Source organism: Coturnix japonica, chromosome 1 (assembly GCF_001577835.2).
Source record: "Coturnix japonica isolate 7356 chromosome 1, Coturnix japonica 2.1, whole genome shotgun sequence".
NCBI lineage: Eukaryota > Metazoa > Chordata > Aves > Galliformes > Phasianidae > Coturnix > Coturnix japonica.
In genome coordinates this window covers 160,030,990-160,049,864 of record NC_029516.1, presented here as the reverse complement: position 1 = coordinate 160,049,864, position 18,875 = coordinate 160,030,990, and the positions used below count along the sequence as shown (strand labels likewise).

At 42.0% G+C, this 18,875-nt stretch overlaps 1 protein-coding gene across 1 annotated transcript in view; it reads right to left on the bottom strand.

The window, feature by feature from the left end:
• Positions 1–616: 616 nt before the first annotated feature.
• CRYL1 (crystallin lambda 1) overlaps positions 617–18,875 on the bottom strand; it is a 42,626-nt gene continuing 24,367 nt past the window's right edge. The window contains exons 6-8 of the mRNA XM_015852166.2: positions 14,077–14,182; positions 4,867–4,973; positions 617–2,892 (exon numbers count right to left, since the gene is read on the bottom strand). Coding sequence (XP_015707652.1) covers positions 2,779–2,892; positions 4,867–4,973; positions 14,077–14,182 — 327 coding nt within the window. The 3' untranslated portion in view covers positions 617–2,778. The remainder of the gene's footprint in view (positions 2,893–4,866; positions 4,974–14,076; positions 14,183–18,875) is intronic.

The following is an 18,875-nucleotide window of genomic DNA, read 5'->3' as shown; positions in this document are numbered from 1 at the left end:
CAGAGAGGAGGGAGAAGACAAGAATGAAGAGCTAAAATCAACGGAGAAGAAAAAGACTTTTAGCAGGGCTAAAACTAGGGGTCTGCATCCTGAAAAGCCCCAGGGTGGCGGGATGCTGCCAAACCTGAACACTGCATTTATTCCCTCTTGGAAGAGGAAAGCCAACTCAACCTCGAGGAAGCCAACTCTTCCTAATGCTTTCCAGCTGTTGCATTTATCAACTAAGAATTTTGTGTGCTTCAAATCCCAAGCAAATGTCAGCTAAAACACATTTTTCTCCATGCCTCTCCCCTGACCTGGAGCCATGACCCCACATGGGAAGTGGTGCTCCAAGGCAAGCTCTCCATGCACATGACCCAGCGAGGGGCTGGGACACCACACACCATTGGTCTGGCACAGTCCTGTGCCTCTCCAAGGCTTTAGTCCCAGACAGAAAACCACTCCCTTGCAACAAGGCAGTCTGCAGCCAGTGGTCACCCACACAAGAACTGTAGGAGGGTGCGTGTTGGTTCTCACCCATTTACTCCCACAACTTATTTTCCCAGGGTGCTGGTTTCAGAACATGTAGATGCATTCTACCGCTAGAGTATTACAAAGGATCACAGAATGTAGCACCTTCTCATTAAAATCTTTTATTCATAAGCAATAAAAAAAAATAAAAATGGAAGCAAATATTTCAAGACACAATCGGGTTTTAAAATATCTCAGAATCAACACAAGCAACATGAGCTAATTAGCTATGAAAATGCCATATGCTCTTAACGAAACAGGTTTGATCTTGAAAGCAATTGGAACCTTCTAGAGCCCAAAATATAAAAACATACATAATATGCAGAAATCATTCCCATAATTAATTCCCTATTGCCTAATAGGGCATCAAGTGTGGGTGCTGACCTCCCCACCTTCAGATCGTTAATGAGGGTTGTGCCAGTCACTGTGGCAATGAAAAGCAATAGAAGAAACCTGACAATTTTAATTTTATTTTGGGATAAAACTGTGTTTACAAATCCTCCTTTCTCTCCACAAACTATAAATTAATGTCGGCCTATCTCTATATCATCCCCCCATCCCATGTTTAACAGAAAGATGTGCTCTCGGGCCACCACGTGCATCAGGGAACACAACTTATCTCAGGCCTTGTTCACTGTGATTTACACAGCACGGTATTGGTGTGTTCCTGCAGACATTCCTGCTGTTCAGCACCGTAACTAGTTGAGCTGCAGTAACATGTTTCTGTGTCCGCACCTTCCGTAAGAACAAGACTTGAAATGCCCCTGAGCATTTCATCAAAACGAGTGCTTAATGTCTCAGAATCTGAGCTGTACCAGACGTTATACGACCTGCTGGCACAAATTCAGAACTGCTAAACTCAAGCAGTGCGGGTGCAATGCACTGCTACAGGTTATTCTTATATACAGTAATGCCCCAAGGTGCCAGCTAAGTTCAAAATCCAGCTTTATTACATGGTACGTACATCTGTAAGACAACTTTGATGTGGGCTGAAGCTGCAGCTGCTGGAGATACTGCTGCTTTCAGGTGTACACTCCATCCTTACACAGCCATTTCCTGGAGGGAGGACAGCAAATAAGCCTTAAGTGCTACATCTAAGCCACCACATCTTTCTCTTGGCAGCAAAGTATCAGACATTTGGGGTCTACAGTGGAGTCCTAAGTAAACACTCATTGCTTCTGATAACACACAAGGAACAGAGAGGTGAATTCTCTTCCAAAGAATATTAAGAAGGTTGTAGAGTTGCTTGGAAAAGCCCAGACAAATCCATTACGCGACATCATCTCCCAGAATATCTTTTAATCAAATTACTTCATTTCTCACAGGCAAGCCGTAAAATAGAGCATGTCTGTGCAGCGATGCCTACTGACAGCACCAACCACCTGACCCAAGTTTGGGCAAAGCCGTGGGGTATCAAAGTGCGTTGTCTGAAGAACCAAGTAGGTGTCTGGTCAGTTTTACTGAACCAGGGGGAGGGGATGAGGACAGATCTATGTACTCACAGTCAGGTCATCACACTAGTACAGAAGTGCCAAAGGCAGGGAAGGAGGAGTAATCACAGAATGGTTTACATTGGCAGGGATCTTAAAGATCACCTAACTCCAACCCCCTGCAATGGGCAGGGCTGCCACCCACCAGATCAGGCTGCCCAGGGCCCCTTACAAACTGGCCTTGAATGCTTCCAGGGATGATAATTCTTTCCCCACCACTGTGGAATGGTTACAGAGTTAATCTGAAGTGACCCCTAGTGCTGCTGAGGTCTCAGCTCACTGGCCAAAAAACCTGCCCTCTGCTTAGCACAACCTCCTGTCTGCGGTCAGTGCTTTACAAATTAACCTCACTGCTCCACTGATTGGCAGCGAGGGCTCATTTTCTCCAGTGACAAACAGCTGACGTTTGCCAATTCCAGATCCCTGCATAAGCAAATATTGTTCAAGTGCTGAATTTCAAAGCAAGCTGAAAAATGCGTTATTTAAAATATGATTGTGTTCCAGCATTGCACAGTATTAATATTGCTAAAGCTACCTAATGCTTACGCATCCAATGCATACATTGTAATGATCTGATACAGTTTTAACTGAACTCCTAATAACTGTTTCCAGTTATCTGTTAATTATGTCACGACAAATTTGGACCAAACATTTCATTTGCTTCTACACTTGTGCACATGGCTGCTTGCACATTCGGTCTCTTCCGCATGACCAAAAACCTCCACATTTGATGAAGAACTGCTCTTCGTTTGGTCTCTCCTGTTAGACAAGGTGCCCCTCAGTTAGATTTCATTTGTTTCTTCAGTTTGGCAAGACCAACGAGACAGTCATCTCTCCATTCTCTTCTGGCACCCAGGTGCTTTGGAACAGCTGGAATTTTTTCAGACATCGCCTGAAATAGAAAATATAAGAGATAATTAAAACATTTGTGAGTAGTAAGCAGGATTGTTTTCCTGCTTTGGGGAATCATCAGATCCAGCAGCCTTCGACACAAAGTGCAATTTATTCTATCAAAAGCAGCAGGCTGCTAATTCTTCAAGTCTGACTGGAAATTAGCCAACAGATATGACAAAAGTGCTTCCATTGGAGAAGGTTGATCTGAAGGTTGCATTAAAGGTGCCTACAGAAACACTGAAGCATCAGCTTCTCTCCTCCATTTACCCCACACAGCCGCTGTCTCATCTTTTTGACAATAACCTTATATGAAGTAGGAAAGAGGCCACCTGGCCTTTTATGTGGCTAAATACACACTCTAAGCCAAATCCATGTGTGTGTTTAAGGCTATGGGTTCTCTTCTGGCTCCTAATAAATGTAAGGAGGAATACCATGTTTGCTGCAAACATTTATTTTAGGAGTGCCATTTCAATGGCAGGGAAAGAGTTGTAACAAACCCAGAATTATGATTTCAGTTTTTAATTGGAAAATGAGGGAGAGAAATTGGAGCGCTACTTCAGGATCCAAAGATAAAAGCCTGAACAAATCAGTAGGTAACAATACTTGTAACTAAATGGGTATAAAGAAACCAACCCTGTTTCTGAGTGCATAAACAAAGCTGCCCAGATGTACCTGCTATATGCATCACTGAAAGAAGAACAAAAGGCATTAAATGGAGGCCAGATAGAACATTGGCAACAGATTTTCTTCCAAAGAAAAACAGCTGTTTCTGAGAATGGAGACAGAGATCATAAGGTCATCTCAGCCAAAACAGCAACTGAGGTCTTAGGTTTAAAAGGCAAGTGTTGAGAAGCTGAAGAAAACCTGGTGCAGCACCCAATGCCAGGCAAGCTCCCATCACTCCAGGAAAAAGCAGCGGGAGGGATAAAAGAGTCAGATAAGAGATGCTTAATGTTTTACTAGAAGATTCCTGCAAACCCATCTTCGGTGCCGATGGCTTTAGATAACAGGCACAGAAACAAACACTGATAGACAAAAAGACAGACGCTGAAGTGGAATCTTGTATTCCACAAAGAAACCCCAACTGCTTCATTCTAATCAAAAGCATCCACTTGTGACAACTCTCAGTTGTCTTTGTTGCTATAAGCAGACTATGTTGTTTGAGCACAAAAACCACTTTTTCCCTTTTAACATGGCTGATGTTGAAACTGTATTAACATAAAAAGGTAAAAAAAATGCTACCTTCCAGAGTCACTGCATACAGGGAAGTAATCTGTGACAGTTCATCAAGATCAATTCACCATATATACAAGTTCTTTAGCAAAGTATTAAAAAAAAGCAACTGTGAAAGCATAGAATAAAGAAATGGCAATACTTTAGCTAATTTCTATGGATACACTTAATATCTTATATAGTGTGTGTAAACAAATTGTTGGCTTTGAAACTTTGAAGACAAACTGGGTCCCAATGCAGAACAGCACTTAAAACACATCTCATCTTTACTCATATAAGCAATCTTACAGGACTGCTCATGTGCTTAAGGCAAACATGTCTTTGTATGCATTGTAGACCAGAGATCTAGTTAATTACACAAAGAACAACAGAACAGCTGGAGGAAAAAAACACAGGGTTTAAGAAGAGAAACTTGGAGTTATGCACATAACGGCAGAGGACGTAGCACTGACATGATAAGAAATAGTGTGAGAGATTTAATGTCAGTAACCCACGGCTGTTTAAAGTTGACTCCCCTGGCTAGTAATAACATTACTCACCTGATCATATTCTTTTGATGTATTTCAAAGTGCTTTGAAAAGGCACTCAGATAATCATATATTTTGTACTGATCTTTTCGCTCAACATTCAAACAAGAAACGGAGTACGGATACCTCTAACAGTAAATTGCAATTATACATATGTATAAACCAACATTCTTTGTTGTGAATGTCATTGTATTTATTGGCTCTAGACTTACCTGACTGATCTTCTGCTCAATTTCACCTGAAAATTCTGGAACCGGTCCAAAGGTGTTCAGAACAAGTTTCATACCTTCCCGGTACCTTTCACAATAATTTGAAATACCTAAAAATAAAGATTGAAGGATTACATTTGATCAGAAATTCCTACTCCAAGTACAGAAACACCACCTGTGCTTAAACCTTGTCTTAACTTAATATCCAGAAAAGGTGAGCTCTTATGCATAAGACACATCAATATCACCAAAGAAAAATGGATTCTATCCTCTGCATTTTCATTAAGGTTCATGGAAAAATCACTTGGGACACGTCTTCACTGCAAAACCAGCAGGCAGTGCAGGTGAGGAGTGCTGTACACAACCATGGGTGTACTTGTACTTTGTTACCTCAGAGCAGAAAGCCTCCCCAGCTAGTGCACGCAGGGTGTGCTCTCATCTCTCCTCTTCTCCTCTTTGGTATGTGTTGTATCATTTGAATCATCCCTCTTATGGTTTTTACTTAGTGACCTTGCAACAAAGCTCAAGGGGAAGGAGTCAAAGGCAAGGAGATCACCATATGGTGGTCTCTAGTCAAGGAACAAGTTTTGAGGAGGAACAGGCAGATTCTTCTGTTGTGCAACTGGGGATGACTGCAGGGATTTGGCTTTTATATCAGGACTGTCTCTGAAGGTTGAGCAGTGCTGGGGCAATTGATCCACCTGACAAAGCAGAGCAAATGCATTTTGCCACAAAGCTGGCTAATTTGGCCTTACATGAGGAACACCTAACCTAACCACCCTCTCTTTTAGTTTCAATCCATTCCCCCTTGTCCTATCACCATCAGACTGTGTAAAAAGTTGGTCCCCCTGCTGTTCATAAGCTCTCTTCAAGTACTGGAAAGCCACAATGGAGTCTACCCAGATCCTTCTCCAGGCTGAACGAGTCCTGCTCCCTCAATCCATTCTCATAGGAGAGGTGCTCCATCCCTCTGAGCATCTTCAACACCCTCATCCAGACCCAATCCAACAGCTCTGCATTTTCCTTGTACCGGGAGTCCCAAGCCTAAACATGGTACACTTGATGGGGCCTCATATGGGCAGAGCAAAGGGGGATATTCACTTCCTCTCCCTGCTGGCCCCCTCTCTTCTCACATAGCCCAGGATACTGTTGGCCTTCTGGGCTGCAAGCACACACTGCTGACTCATGCCCAGATTTTCATCTACCATAATCCCCAAATCCTTCTCTGCAGGGCTGCTCTCAAGGAGTTATTCTCCCATCCTGTACACATATCTGGGATTGTCCTGGCCAAAATGCAACACTTTGCGCTTGGCCTTGCTGAATTTCATTAGGTTCATGAGAACCCAATTTTCAAGCTTTTCCAGATCCTTCTGGATGGTATCCCTTTCTTCTGTTGCATCAGCTTACTGTAGTTAGCAAATCTCCTATTTAGAGGTAAGGATGTGGTGTGGAACCATTATCCCAATAAATACACTAAACTTGAGAAGGGAAGCTCTGAATATCCTTTAGAACCTTGTGATAATCCCCCTTTCCTAAGAAATTCAGAGACAAAAAAAATGTTACCCTTCTTTCTCAAATGCTACCTAATTACCAAAGCAAAGACAAAGCCATTGAAGACAAAGTGATGGTTACCAATTCTTACATGAGGGCTCAGGAGACTGTATAAACTGAGAAGCATGAGCTTGAACTCACCATGGTCTTATCCAACCACAAAGCACAAGAAACATTAAGAGAAGTGGCCTGACTACCACACGAAGGAATGTATCCTAGGCCAAGTCACAAAGTAGTCTCTTTCCCAAACAGCTTGCAGACAGTTCCCTGGAATGCAATACTGTGTGATATGAATACCGTAAAAGTCACACCTGTCCAACCCTAAATGAATGTGGATGAAGGAACAGAAACCTCCAACTACTGGCAACTATGAATCATAAACTTTTTAACACTTGTAGTGCTCAGCATACCTCATAGCCTGAAATTGCTGAAGCACACACATTCCAAATGGCTTCTGAGATGTGTAAGATTATGGAGAACACTGTTGTTTCTGGACCAGTTGGTGGAAGAACTTTCAAAAGACAGACAATTTCATTAGGAAATGGGCACTGACATTATGATGGCCGCCATATAAACAGCTGAAAGGACAGGCTGGGAGAACACGGCCACTGCCTGAGAGTAATCTGGAAAGATTTGAGAGTACTGAGCCCTCTTCAAAAAACAGATTAGAAACATTCTCCAGTGTCAGAAGGAAGGAAACTTTGAGAAAAAGAGCAGCCTTCTTAAGTAGCTTGAACTCGTGTCTTGTGCCAAGTGCATTCCAGTCAGCATTCTGTCAATCTATTGCCTTGCCTTATCCACCCATGGAGCACATCTCTTCCTAGAACATGCCCTGGCACATTTAGGCATTCTCACTTAGAGAACAAAGGGAGGATATCTAGTCATATAGATGTATAGGTGCACTAGTTATCTGAAAACTTTGTATTCTGTTCAATTATCTCAATCGATACACAGCCAGAAACATTCAAGTTGTCTAGAGAGCTCCAAAACACCAATGATGGAAGCGTCAGAAGGATTTGGGAAATACTAACTGCAGGACTGCTGTGATCCAATTCTATCTCTTCCATTGAGAGAATAAGCAGGAATCATCCTCCTTCCTAAAAACTCTGCAGAGGACCACAAGGTTTTAGAATTCTGGCCATATCCTGCCATTAGCGTAAAGAGCTGCTCTGTTACGTCCTAACAACTGGGTTCACAGACTGGCACCTGCAGCCAATCTGGAACAACCTACAGGGATATTCGAAATGATACTCATGCACCAACCGCAAGAAGATAGTATCTAGATTCATCCTTGTTCATGTGAGCTTTTTCTTCTAATTCTGAAGAGTCTGAGCAAAACATCTGCCCCCACATCATGCAACAAACCTCTCCATCACTGGGTAAGCCTGTGCAGTAACACTATAGATCTGAGAAGTTCTGGTTCCACTGCAGTCAAGAGAAGGTAGGTGAGAAGTCTCTGCACCATGAGTGTACTTCAGGAGCCTCAGTTTAAAGAGATAACCATAGTAGTTTGTGTAGAAGAATGTTTGGACTTGGCTGATTCATTCACTTGGTGGATGTGAACTCCTGAGGTAGAGACAGCATTCAAAAGCTCACTCAGCCAGATAGCCCTACAAATCGAGTTCCTGGCAACTCACCTACAGCTTGAATGAATCACAACAGCTTCTGGGTGGGTGTATCTCACCAAGGCAACAGAGACAGGCCAAATGCAGGTTGGTTAATACAATTCACTCATTGCGTGCAACATATGAAATAAAAGAAGCCATATGCAAAGTCATCAAAATAAGAAAAGGTATAAAACCAAAATGTTATGGATGTAGAGAAGAGCAGCAGTACTACAGTTCATCTCAGCACTGCAGCTGAAGTGGCAACATGCAGACATGCATGCTGCATGCCAGGCAAGGGGTGAATGCTCTTCACAAGCATCTCACAGTCCTAGGCAAAGGAAACATGCTGAAGATTAGAATACAATCATTATTTCACTCAGAGACAAAAAACAAACAAACAAAAAAAAACTTTTCGAAGTAGCCACCTTGAGTCAGCATTCCCAGTGTGAAATCTCAGTGGAGAAATGCAGTATTTGACTTGAAGCAAGTAAAGATCAACCTATTGCTACTAGCTTTAAGACACCTGAACAATGGAGAATACTGTCAGAAAAATAAATTTGCTTTGCATCTGCAAACTCAATAAGACAAATGTTTGACTCCAGGCCTTCAGACTTAGGAGCTTCTTCATTCAAAGGTCAGGGCTATAACAAAGGTGGATGAGAAAAGCCCTTGACATAGGGATAAGAAGATGGAAAACAAGTACTACAGAATCCCTTTACCTTTAATCCTTGTTGATACTCCGCAGGCATCATCTTAAGCTTGACAAGTTAGACTTAATAAACAGTATGAGACAAAAACAGGGCAGTACCTGGGAGCTGGAAAAAAAGAAGATGGCACATGGCTTTTAAAAACACCACCTTCCCATGCACCTTGTGTTGTGCACCACTATCTCCAGTCATGAACAAAAAACACCTCCAACAAAAAGGGTAAGCAACTTACAGCACAGGGATAGCAACACTTTCCACTTGCCCACATGGTTTGCCATTCTTTTGTCTAAGCCTCACTCTTCCTTTCACAGTCACCTCACCCATGTCAGACAAAGGGGGCTGGGAGAGAAGGCAGACATTTTGCAGCAGACACCTGAGAATCATAACCACAGAACAGAAATACCCTGAAGTAGGGCAGGAGTTCCCCAAATATTCCTCCCATCACATATGGGAACTACGGTGAAGAGGGAGTAGAAGAGGAATGAATAATAAAGTGTTCTAAGGGAGCAGTAGGTACGGATTACAGAGATGAAAAGGGGTACATCCCTATTCCACCCAACGTTTTTTGACTGGTACGGTGTACTTACAAGAACAGGCTATCACAGGCTAAAGAAGAACACTAATTCTCAGTTGCCCATATCTATCTTGCCCAAGAAGAAATATAAGGCTCTTTTATACCAACTCCAAAGGAGATATACTGCTGGTTTTCAGGTGCTCACCTGAAGGACTTCCACTGGTGTGGTACAAAGGTGGCTACTAGTGAAATGCTTCTAGTTGCATCATCAAGACAAACAGGACACTCAGAAAGGAAAAGGAACTCTTGACAGGCATTTAGCTTACAAGCATGTATAAAAATACTTTTCTGCCCTTAGAAGTCCTCTTCAGAGGTGGGGTCCTAAACACCAAGGCAATGGGATTAATAGGAAAAAAGAAGAGTATACATGACCATATAAAAAGTAGGTTTAGTTCAGGCATTATTGTATGTAAATATCTTCAAGTAACAGCTTACTGCATGCTAAGTCTTCTTCGTAAGAAAGGCAACAGGTGCAAACACTGAAGGATGCAAGCAAATGAACTTGGTAAACCAGTCTGGCAAGGACATTACACATGGGGCAAAATGAGGAAGGCGCTGAAATATTTGCGAGAGAAAAAAGACAGAAGTATGAACTTGACTACTCTGAACCTAAACAACATATTCAGAAGATACATAATGACTCAAAAAGAGAAGGAAAGATAGTCAAGCCTGATGCAACAGCATCAACAACTTGAAAAGACTGGGGTGGGGTGATTTTAGCAAGTAAAATATCAGAAGTGGTTGCACTTAGTAAGGCTGAAGATGATTTTAGATAAGAACAGAAGAGGTGTACTTCAGGAATACCACAGGGGAACCACACAGGGCATGTCCAAATAAAGAAGTTCCAACCTCTCTGTTTTGCTGAAAGAGGGACTATGTTTCTAGGCATTGTAGGCCTGAGGAAAACCATCATGTAATTCCATATAAACAGAGAATGTGTCTGAATGAAGAAAGAGAGACACTCCTCCTTTTCTTTGATTTGACTACCTTAACTTGCAGAATTTTGCACCTTCTGCTTACATGCTTCTAGCAGAAAAGTTCTTGAAAAGGATTAAAGCTTGGTTTGTTCCAGAGGATATGATAATGAAAGTAATCCATGCTTTAGAACTAGCCAGCACATATGTCTACTGTAATTGTTAAGATAAGCACTTAGCTATGTTTTGCCAAGTCAGGGGAGAAGAAAATCTCCTTGCTTTGAAATACGGCTTATGATCCTCCCACTTTCATTTTGATGCTTTGTGCTTCTTGCACAAAAGACCTGCACTTTTAAGGACGGTGTATCCATGCCCATTTCCATTCTGTTCATTCTGTAGGCAACTACACAAATTTCACAACAAGGGCTAGGCAAGATATGAACCTGGAATGGTGCTTTGACAAATGCAAGACAGCAAATAGCAACACAGACCCTTCAGCTTCCTATCCAGCTTTTGTGCTAGTATTAGCAGGTTTAGACCAAGATTAAATTACAATTATAGCTCAATAAATAACACACCAATAAAGTAGCTGACCTAAGACAGCCAATCTTGAAGTATACACAAAGAACTTTTGCTGTGGGTATCTGAAACACCATAGATTATGGCCTAGCTTCTATTTTCACAGATCATCTTCTCCAGTGGCTTAAAAGAAAGTGACAGTTCAAAACCAGGAGATAAAAATCTCACTGAGGCCAGACCCTCTTCGGTATATTTACAGGTAGGTAGTGGGAAACTGGCTTTGGCATGGAGAAACAATTTCTGTCAATGACAGTGAAGTTTGCAAAGACTGTGTGACAAATGTGGATGAATGTATATTTTAATTATATTGGCACATATCCAGAAGGACATTGTGCCTGATAATATAATTGCACAATAAGTAAACAGATCAAGTGACACTACCCAATTCTATGGATGTCGCTTGTAAAGGAAGTTAACAGCATTTGTTGTGATAATGCCATATGAAACCAAAAGGTGACAAACTCAAAATGCAGTTTATTAGGGCTGCATTAAAAAAGGTGTGGCCAGCAGGGAGAGGGAGGTAATTTCCCCCCTCTACTCAGCTCTTGTGAGGCCCCATCTGCAGTGCTGCATCCAAGCCTGGGGCTCCCAGTACAGGAAGGATGTGGAGCAGGTCCAGGGGAGGGCCACTAAAATGATCAGAGGGCTGGAGCACCTCTCCTATGAGGAAGGAACTGGGCTGGTTTAGGTTGGAGAAGAGAAGGCTCTGGGGAGACCTCATTGTTGCCTTCCAGTACTTGAAGGGAACATACAAACAGAAGGGGGAACATCTGTTTACGAGGGTGGTCAGTGATAGGACAAGGGGGGATGGTTTTAAACTGAGATAGGAGAGGTTTAGGTTAGATATTAGGAGGAATTTTTTCACCGAGAGGGTGGTGACACACTGGAACATGTTGCCCAAGGAGGTTGTGGATGCCCCATCCCTGGAGGCATTCAAGGCCAGGCTGGATGTAGCTCTGGGCAGCCTGGTCTGGTGGTTGGCAATCCTCACATTAGAGGTCACTGTGGTCCTTTTAACCCAGGCCATTCTATGAATCTATGAAATCAACATTCATTTAATTTATAGAAACAAACAATCAATATTAGAACGTTAAATCATTTGAATGTGCTTTTCTTTCTTCCTCATTCAGTTGCTCCAGTTGCTGCTGCTTCTCCTTTTAGTGACTTGATATTGTCACTTTATTCCATGTTGAAGGCTCACACCTATATATTCAGAATTTCTATTACTCATGCAGGGACTAATTGGTAATCTAAGGTGGCCTAAATGATAGCTTTGATAAGACTGCTTACGAATATGCAGGAAAGGACATAAGAACTATAAAGAAGGAAGCCCTGCATTAGCACAAAGGAGGTTCGTGGGAAGATCCTGATGTATGGCAGTTCACATGAACATGACTTCAGAATAAATAAATCGATCCTTAGAATGCTATTCATCCAAAACCAAACAAAAAATATCACACAACACTTAAGGAATCTTCCTGGCCTTCCAGGATCTCTCACAGATTTTCCTCTCATGCTTTCTGAATCCCTACCACCTTTTTCACAATGATTAGCAGTGAGGTTAAGACTGCAGGAAGGCTAGAAAGGTAGAGATGTAGGGGAGGCTAATGCAGTAGAGATAAGGTACCTATCTCCATTTTCTACTGTTGCTCAAAAATAGACACTAATTACCTCAATGAATCAGAAAGAGTTGTCCTGGGCAAGCAAGGTCCACTATTCTGTACTATGGGAAGCAATAATGGGCAAAGAAATTGGCAGTGGTACAAAATTATGACCATAACCCATCGTGTGTCCTGACATCAACAACGCTGACAATTTTGAATGTCTCTGATGAGAGCAACAGCTTGAGTCAGACTGCCAGCACATAAACAGGAGCAGCTCTAGACTCAGAGACCATTCAGCTGCCAGATTGGGAGTGAAGCAATTTTCATAGGTGAGGTAATCCAGCCCTCTGAGCATCTTCATGGTCCTCCTCCTGACTCAATCCAACAGCTCCATGTTTTTCAAGAACCTGGGGCCCCCAACCTGCTCACAGCATGCCAGCTGAGGCTCCCTCCTGCTGCCAACTATCTTTTCACAGAGCCCAGGATGCTGCTGGCCTTTCATGCTGCAAGAGCACACTGTTGGTTCACATCCAGCTTTTGGTCCACCAGGATCCCCAAGTCCTCCTCCACAGGGCTGCTCTGAAGGAGATATTCTCCCAGACCACACACACATCTGGGATCACCATGACACTCAGAGCAACTGCTCACACTTGACTCGGTTTAATTTCATTAGGTTCACAAGGACCCATTCCTCAAGCTTTTCTAGGGCCAGTATCACCTGCCCCACTCAGCTTGGTGTCACCAGCAAACTTGCTGAGTACTCTCAATCCCACTGCCTATGTCATTAATAAATAAATGGAAGAACATCAGTCCCAAGATGGACCCCCTGAGGAACACTGCTCATCACCAGCCTCTACTTGGACATAAAGCCATTGACTACAATCCTCAGGTTGCAACCATGCAAACAATTAATTTATCCACAAAGTAAAATATAAAATATGATAAAGGATTCCCAAGAATGATTCAGTATCTAAAACCGATTTAAACTTTTCTTTCAAGTTGCTGTGACAGAACCACCTGCACATGGATGATCCCTCCAGAGGATGCAATGGCAGGTTAGTAGAGTTCGGTGCAACTCATTTCCTGCCATCTGATCTTAGATTTTATACAAGTGTTCCTTTTTTTTTTTTTTTTTTTTTTTTTTTAAAATCATTAGAGTATAAAGAGAAAAGTCATCACAGTTGCAGCAAACCTAACCCAGTTTGTTGTATAACATTTCTCTCTCCCGTGAGAAAATATTGAGGGAACTGGGCTGGTTTAGAGAAGAAAAGGCTCCGGGGAGACCTCACTGTGGCCTTTCAGTACTTGAAGGAAGCATATAAACAGGAGGGGGAACAGCTGTTTACGAGGATGGACAGTGATAAGACGAGGGGGGATGGTTTTAAACTGAGACAGGAGAGGTTTAGGAGAAAGTTTTTCACACAGAGGGTGGCGGCAACCAGAACAGGTTGCCCAGGGAGGTCGTGGATGTTCCATCCCTGGAGGCATTCAAGGCCAGGCTGGATGTGGCTCTGCACAGCCCAGTCTGGTGGTTCGTGGCCCTGTATGCGGCAGGAGGTTTAAAACCAGACGATCTTTCTTTGGGTCTTTTTCAACCCAGGCCATCCTATGATTCTATGATTTTCCAGGGTTTTCAATATAAGCCTTTCCCTGTTTGTCTCATTTTAAAACACCTACCTTCTGCATTAAGATGCATCGTTTCCAGAGGTCCAATAAATGCGTATCGCATTCCCAGTCCATCAGACATCACAATGTCTAGATCAGTAGGAGATATTACTCCTTCCTAAGAAGAAGGAGTAGAGCAGGAAAATTTGTGAGTGCTGAGTCTTAATGCAAAACTGGCTGCTTCTTGTATATAGTTTTAACTAATTTTCAGAGCAGTAAGAAAAACAGGCTAGAAGTGTTTGCCAGGGAAGTTATACAAGTTGTCTCATAGCTCGCAATAAACATTAATTCACCTTTTAAAACACATTATTAAGATCACTGTATTTCACAACCCAAATACACTTCTTAAAAAACATATTGTATATATGCTTTTTTATTTATAATATCAACTGCCTGTACACAAAGATTTGCCTGATACTACTTACAAAAACTCATGTATTACAATTAAATTGATCCATTTATGTCAGCCAATGCACCTTTTTCTTAGATACTGAGAATCAGAGAGCAATTTAGCATATGACCATAAAGTGTTTATACCAGAATCCAAGTTCTCTACCTGTACTTTCAAATACAGAAGTTTTGGCTAAATATCTTGCATCTCCCTTCATGTTTTCCTAGTTCAGGACTTTTGTACAGACCCAAAATTAGCAGAATGGGAGTGCAGCATCAGTACTACCCTGAGGCCTCCTGAAAAAAAGGCTGGGACCAAACATGCAAGTAAAGCAGCTACCACTCCCTCCCAAAAAACTCACTGAACATTCAGTCTGCCCAGCCTCAACCTGCCCAGGTTCTTGGGTTCATTGCCAGACTCAGATCTCAGAGCTGGCAGGACAGGGAGTATGTAGAATTTCTCCAGTTGAAAACTGAACACTGCTGTTCCACCCACAGTCATATACAGGAAAGCCAATACCATTGTCAGGTAAGGGCAAGCAACACGAAGGCTTATAAAAAAAAAAAAAACAAAAACATTACTGCTTCACTACTTTGCAGCTCTACTTAAGAATATTTATTATATGAAGTTGATTTTCCACTTACTGGAAAGGGCTGAACAAACTAAGACTCATTCTAACTTCTTGAAAGTAAGCTTTATCTGATGTAAGAACTCACCCTCTTTATTCCCAAGAGCAACAAAAAGAAAGCACTTCCGTCTTTTTTTTTAAGGTGAGACAGATGTTGAACTGCTTCTGCTTTGCCTTTCTAATCCTTCTAGAGGTGCACTCCCTATTTAGGACCTCTTGGTCCTTTTGGAGCTGCAGAATACAAGTACACTAATCTGCTTAGCCAAGATAGGACATTCTCTGTTAGCCTTCCCTAACATGGGACCACATCTGACACTCTCCTTTGCACCATACCATGATCAGCTAGAGCCCTGAACTGCTGCAGACTTTGACCCCTGAGATAGACACCTAGGCTCTTTGTGATTGCTAGGGAGTGAAATCAAGTCATCACCCCAAAGCGTATATCCAGAACAGGTCAGATGAGTAGTGTTCCAGAAGTGTCTAATTGTCCTCCCCCACTGAAAAATGAGTAAGGAGCTTGGAACTCATCAACATCTACATTGTAAAAATCTCATATTAAATGAGTTGAATCCCATCCACAGCGCCTTCCTTTGCTTATCAGCCACATCATTTCTCATTACTTTAAAAGAAAATTATAAACCAAGAATGAACTTAACTTCTGCAGCTGGCCAAAGAAATCAACTTTCACCATCTCAAGTTGAAATAGTGCCTTTTATAAAATTCAATCCCGGGTCTTAATCTGTTAGCAGGCATTGCTCCTAACAAAACTAAACCTGGCTGAATCACCATCTCAGGTGACTTTTGAAATCTATCTTGAAAACAAAAAGATAACATAATTATTACAATCAACCCACTATATTTGCAACATACAGCTCTGGCAACAATTTAATTAGGCACACAATGGCAGGGATAAGGAAGTATTATTTTCTTCAACTCAAAAGTAAGGCACAGGTAATGCAACCTGTTTAGAGGAAAATGAGGTCTGTGCAAAGACATGACTACGTGCCAACCTCAGCATTCAAATTACAGAACCACTGTGCATTTCACAAACATAAAACTTCCAGAAAATGCGCAGTACCTTTCAACTGAAATGGTAACACAACTTCTATGAACAAGAATAGCAAAGTCAACAAAAGAAGCCTTCTGCTTAGAGTGCTTCACCCAAACAGTGAATTATGCTGGTGAAGTTGTGCTTGATGATTCTTTTTCTTTGTTTGACATGGATTCGTGGACAAAAGATAAACCACCAGTTCCAGACAAGTGGTGAACCACAGTAGCAGTTAGTATTATGTTTATAGCATTTTTTTTCTTGAAGTAAACAGGCTCAAAATGAAACTCTTGAAATGTTTTAGAATCAATGTAAATTAGTTTTCAATCAAAAAAAAAGAAATATTCCCCTCTTCTGATAATATAATCTCCTATTATTCTTACATGCGAGCTCACCTTTTCTTTGCCATGCAGACTCTCTTAAAGAAAAGTATTTTTTCTGTTCAGAAATGAAAAACACATAAACGAGAAACAAGTTTGACTGTCTTCCCCTAGGGGATGACTACTCCCACTTATGTTCAAGAGATCATAAGTTGGTGGAATGAATCAGCAGGGTGGGTGCAAGGTCAGCAAGGTGTCTTCCACAGGGATTGGTGTTTATGCTAAGAAATAAGCAAGGAAGTCTTCCAACACTGTTTCAGTAAATCTAGGTGTGAAACAATCCTCCTAAGGGGATTTTTCATCCTCTGCACAACCATTCTTGCAAGCCTTGTCCTTAAGCACTGCTCAAAGGGAAGAGGATGTATGTTAATTAAAACCCTGTTCAACAGAAGCTGACTTTCACAGCTACAGAATTAAAGGACTTAATCTAAAAGAAAATCTAACAAAATCCTCAGCCATTCCAATGGCCAGTCAAACATCAGGATCCAGACTATATCAGGATACTTCAGGCTTCTTATGACATCGCTCATATTCCTCAATCCCACATTCCTGGAGATTTTAACCAGCTGTGACACTACAGTATTATCCTGCAGTATTTTGCTCGTGCTCCTCACAAGACAGGGGCCCAGTTCTCCCTTCCACAAGCCTGTGGTGGTTCTGCAGCCTCCATCTCTCCTTTAGGCCCTGACCAACCTGCTTGGTTTTAATCAACAGCCTTTAACATCTGTGAGTCACATCTGTATCTCAACTTCTGTCACTGACTTGGCACGTCATAATATAAAACACAACATGGACAAAAATATTTTTTCTGTTGCTACCGATTCACCACATTCCCCAAGTAACTGCAACATGCCTGTTGAGTTATCCTGGACTCTGCTGACCACAAATTCCATCTCCAGATCTGACATTTTATCTTCTGAATCTCCCAAGATCCTGTCCTTTTTCTCTGCTTGCTACTAATACATTTGCTCTCCCTCAGAAGAACTTGTTACACCCTTTTCTTCCCTATCGCTTCAATCAAGTCCCTTTGATCCACACCCTGATCAGATCTTTGTCCAGTCCAATCATTCAAAGCATATGACTTTTCTCCTAGATCCCTTTACCAGGTCTCTCCTTCTATTTCATCATGTCTGAGGAATCTGTTGTCCTGCACCATTCACATCTCCTTACTTTGTTGGCCCTGTATTCTTCCATGACACTCTCACACATTTCACCCAGTAAGAACCCCTTAGGATCAACACTATTTTTCTCCCTGGGCCTTAGAACTTCCTTTTGTGAGATCTCTTTTTTTATGGAGCACCATAACTATGCCTTTAAATCCCTACCCTATGTATTATTAACATCTTTTTGCACAGAAGACCAACTGAGATCTAAAATGAAACATCTCATTGCAGCACTCTTGCTTCAAAGGAGAGCATTTGCTTGAATTCCTACTTTTAGGCCTATAAGTGAATCTATAGCTTTTCTTACTAAGTTCTTGTAAAGTTAAACTTCTTATCCTTAAAGCCACTTTCCAAAATACTTATCTGGCCACAGTTCTCAGCATCCAACTGTACTCTTTTTATGCTTCCAAATCTATCTTCATTCTTTCCCTTTCCTACAGTTGGTATCAAAATTTCCAGGTCTTCTAATTTTTTACCATTTTAAATCAGTACTTCCCATTCCCACATTTGGCCAAGCCCTGTATTCACACAGCACTTGTTTTGGGCCTAGGTTCAAAATCCCAGCCCATGGATCCTGCGAATCTCAACACCTTTAGCAAAGACAAACTGTGTCCTAATATCCAAGTTTCTCATTGCTGATTTCACAAAATCACTGAGGTTGGAAAAGATCTCTAAGATTATCCAAGTCCAACTGTCCACCTATCACCAGTATCTCCCACTAAACGCTGTCCCTCGGTACAACAACTAAATGCTTCTTGAACACATCCAGGGATGGCAACTCCACCACCTCCCTGGGCAGCCCATTCCAGCACCTGACCACTCTCCCAGAGAAGTGTTTCTTAATATCCTGGTGCAAGTTGATGCCATTCCCTCTAGTCCTATTGTTGACTACATGGGAGAACAGGCCAATTCCCTCATCACCACAACCACCCTTCAGGCAGCTGTAGAGAGTGATAAGGTCTCCCCTGTTCAGCCTGGAGATACTCAATCTCAGTTCTCTCTGCTGCTCCCCATAAGCCTCGTGCTCCAGACCCTTCACTGCTTCATTGCCCTTCTCTGAACAGAGTCTCAGCATCTTTCTTGTGATAAGAAGATTATGCTTTGCTCTCTGCTCCAGCACCCATGCCCCTGTACAATTTGATCATTGTGCAGAGACTGAGCCCAATCCCAACCTGCTGATAGGGCTCCAAGATTTCTGGCT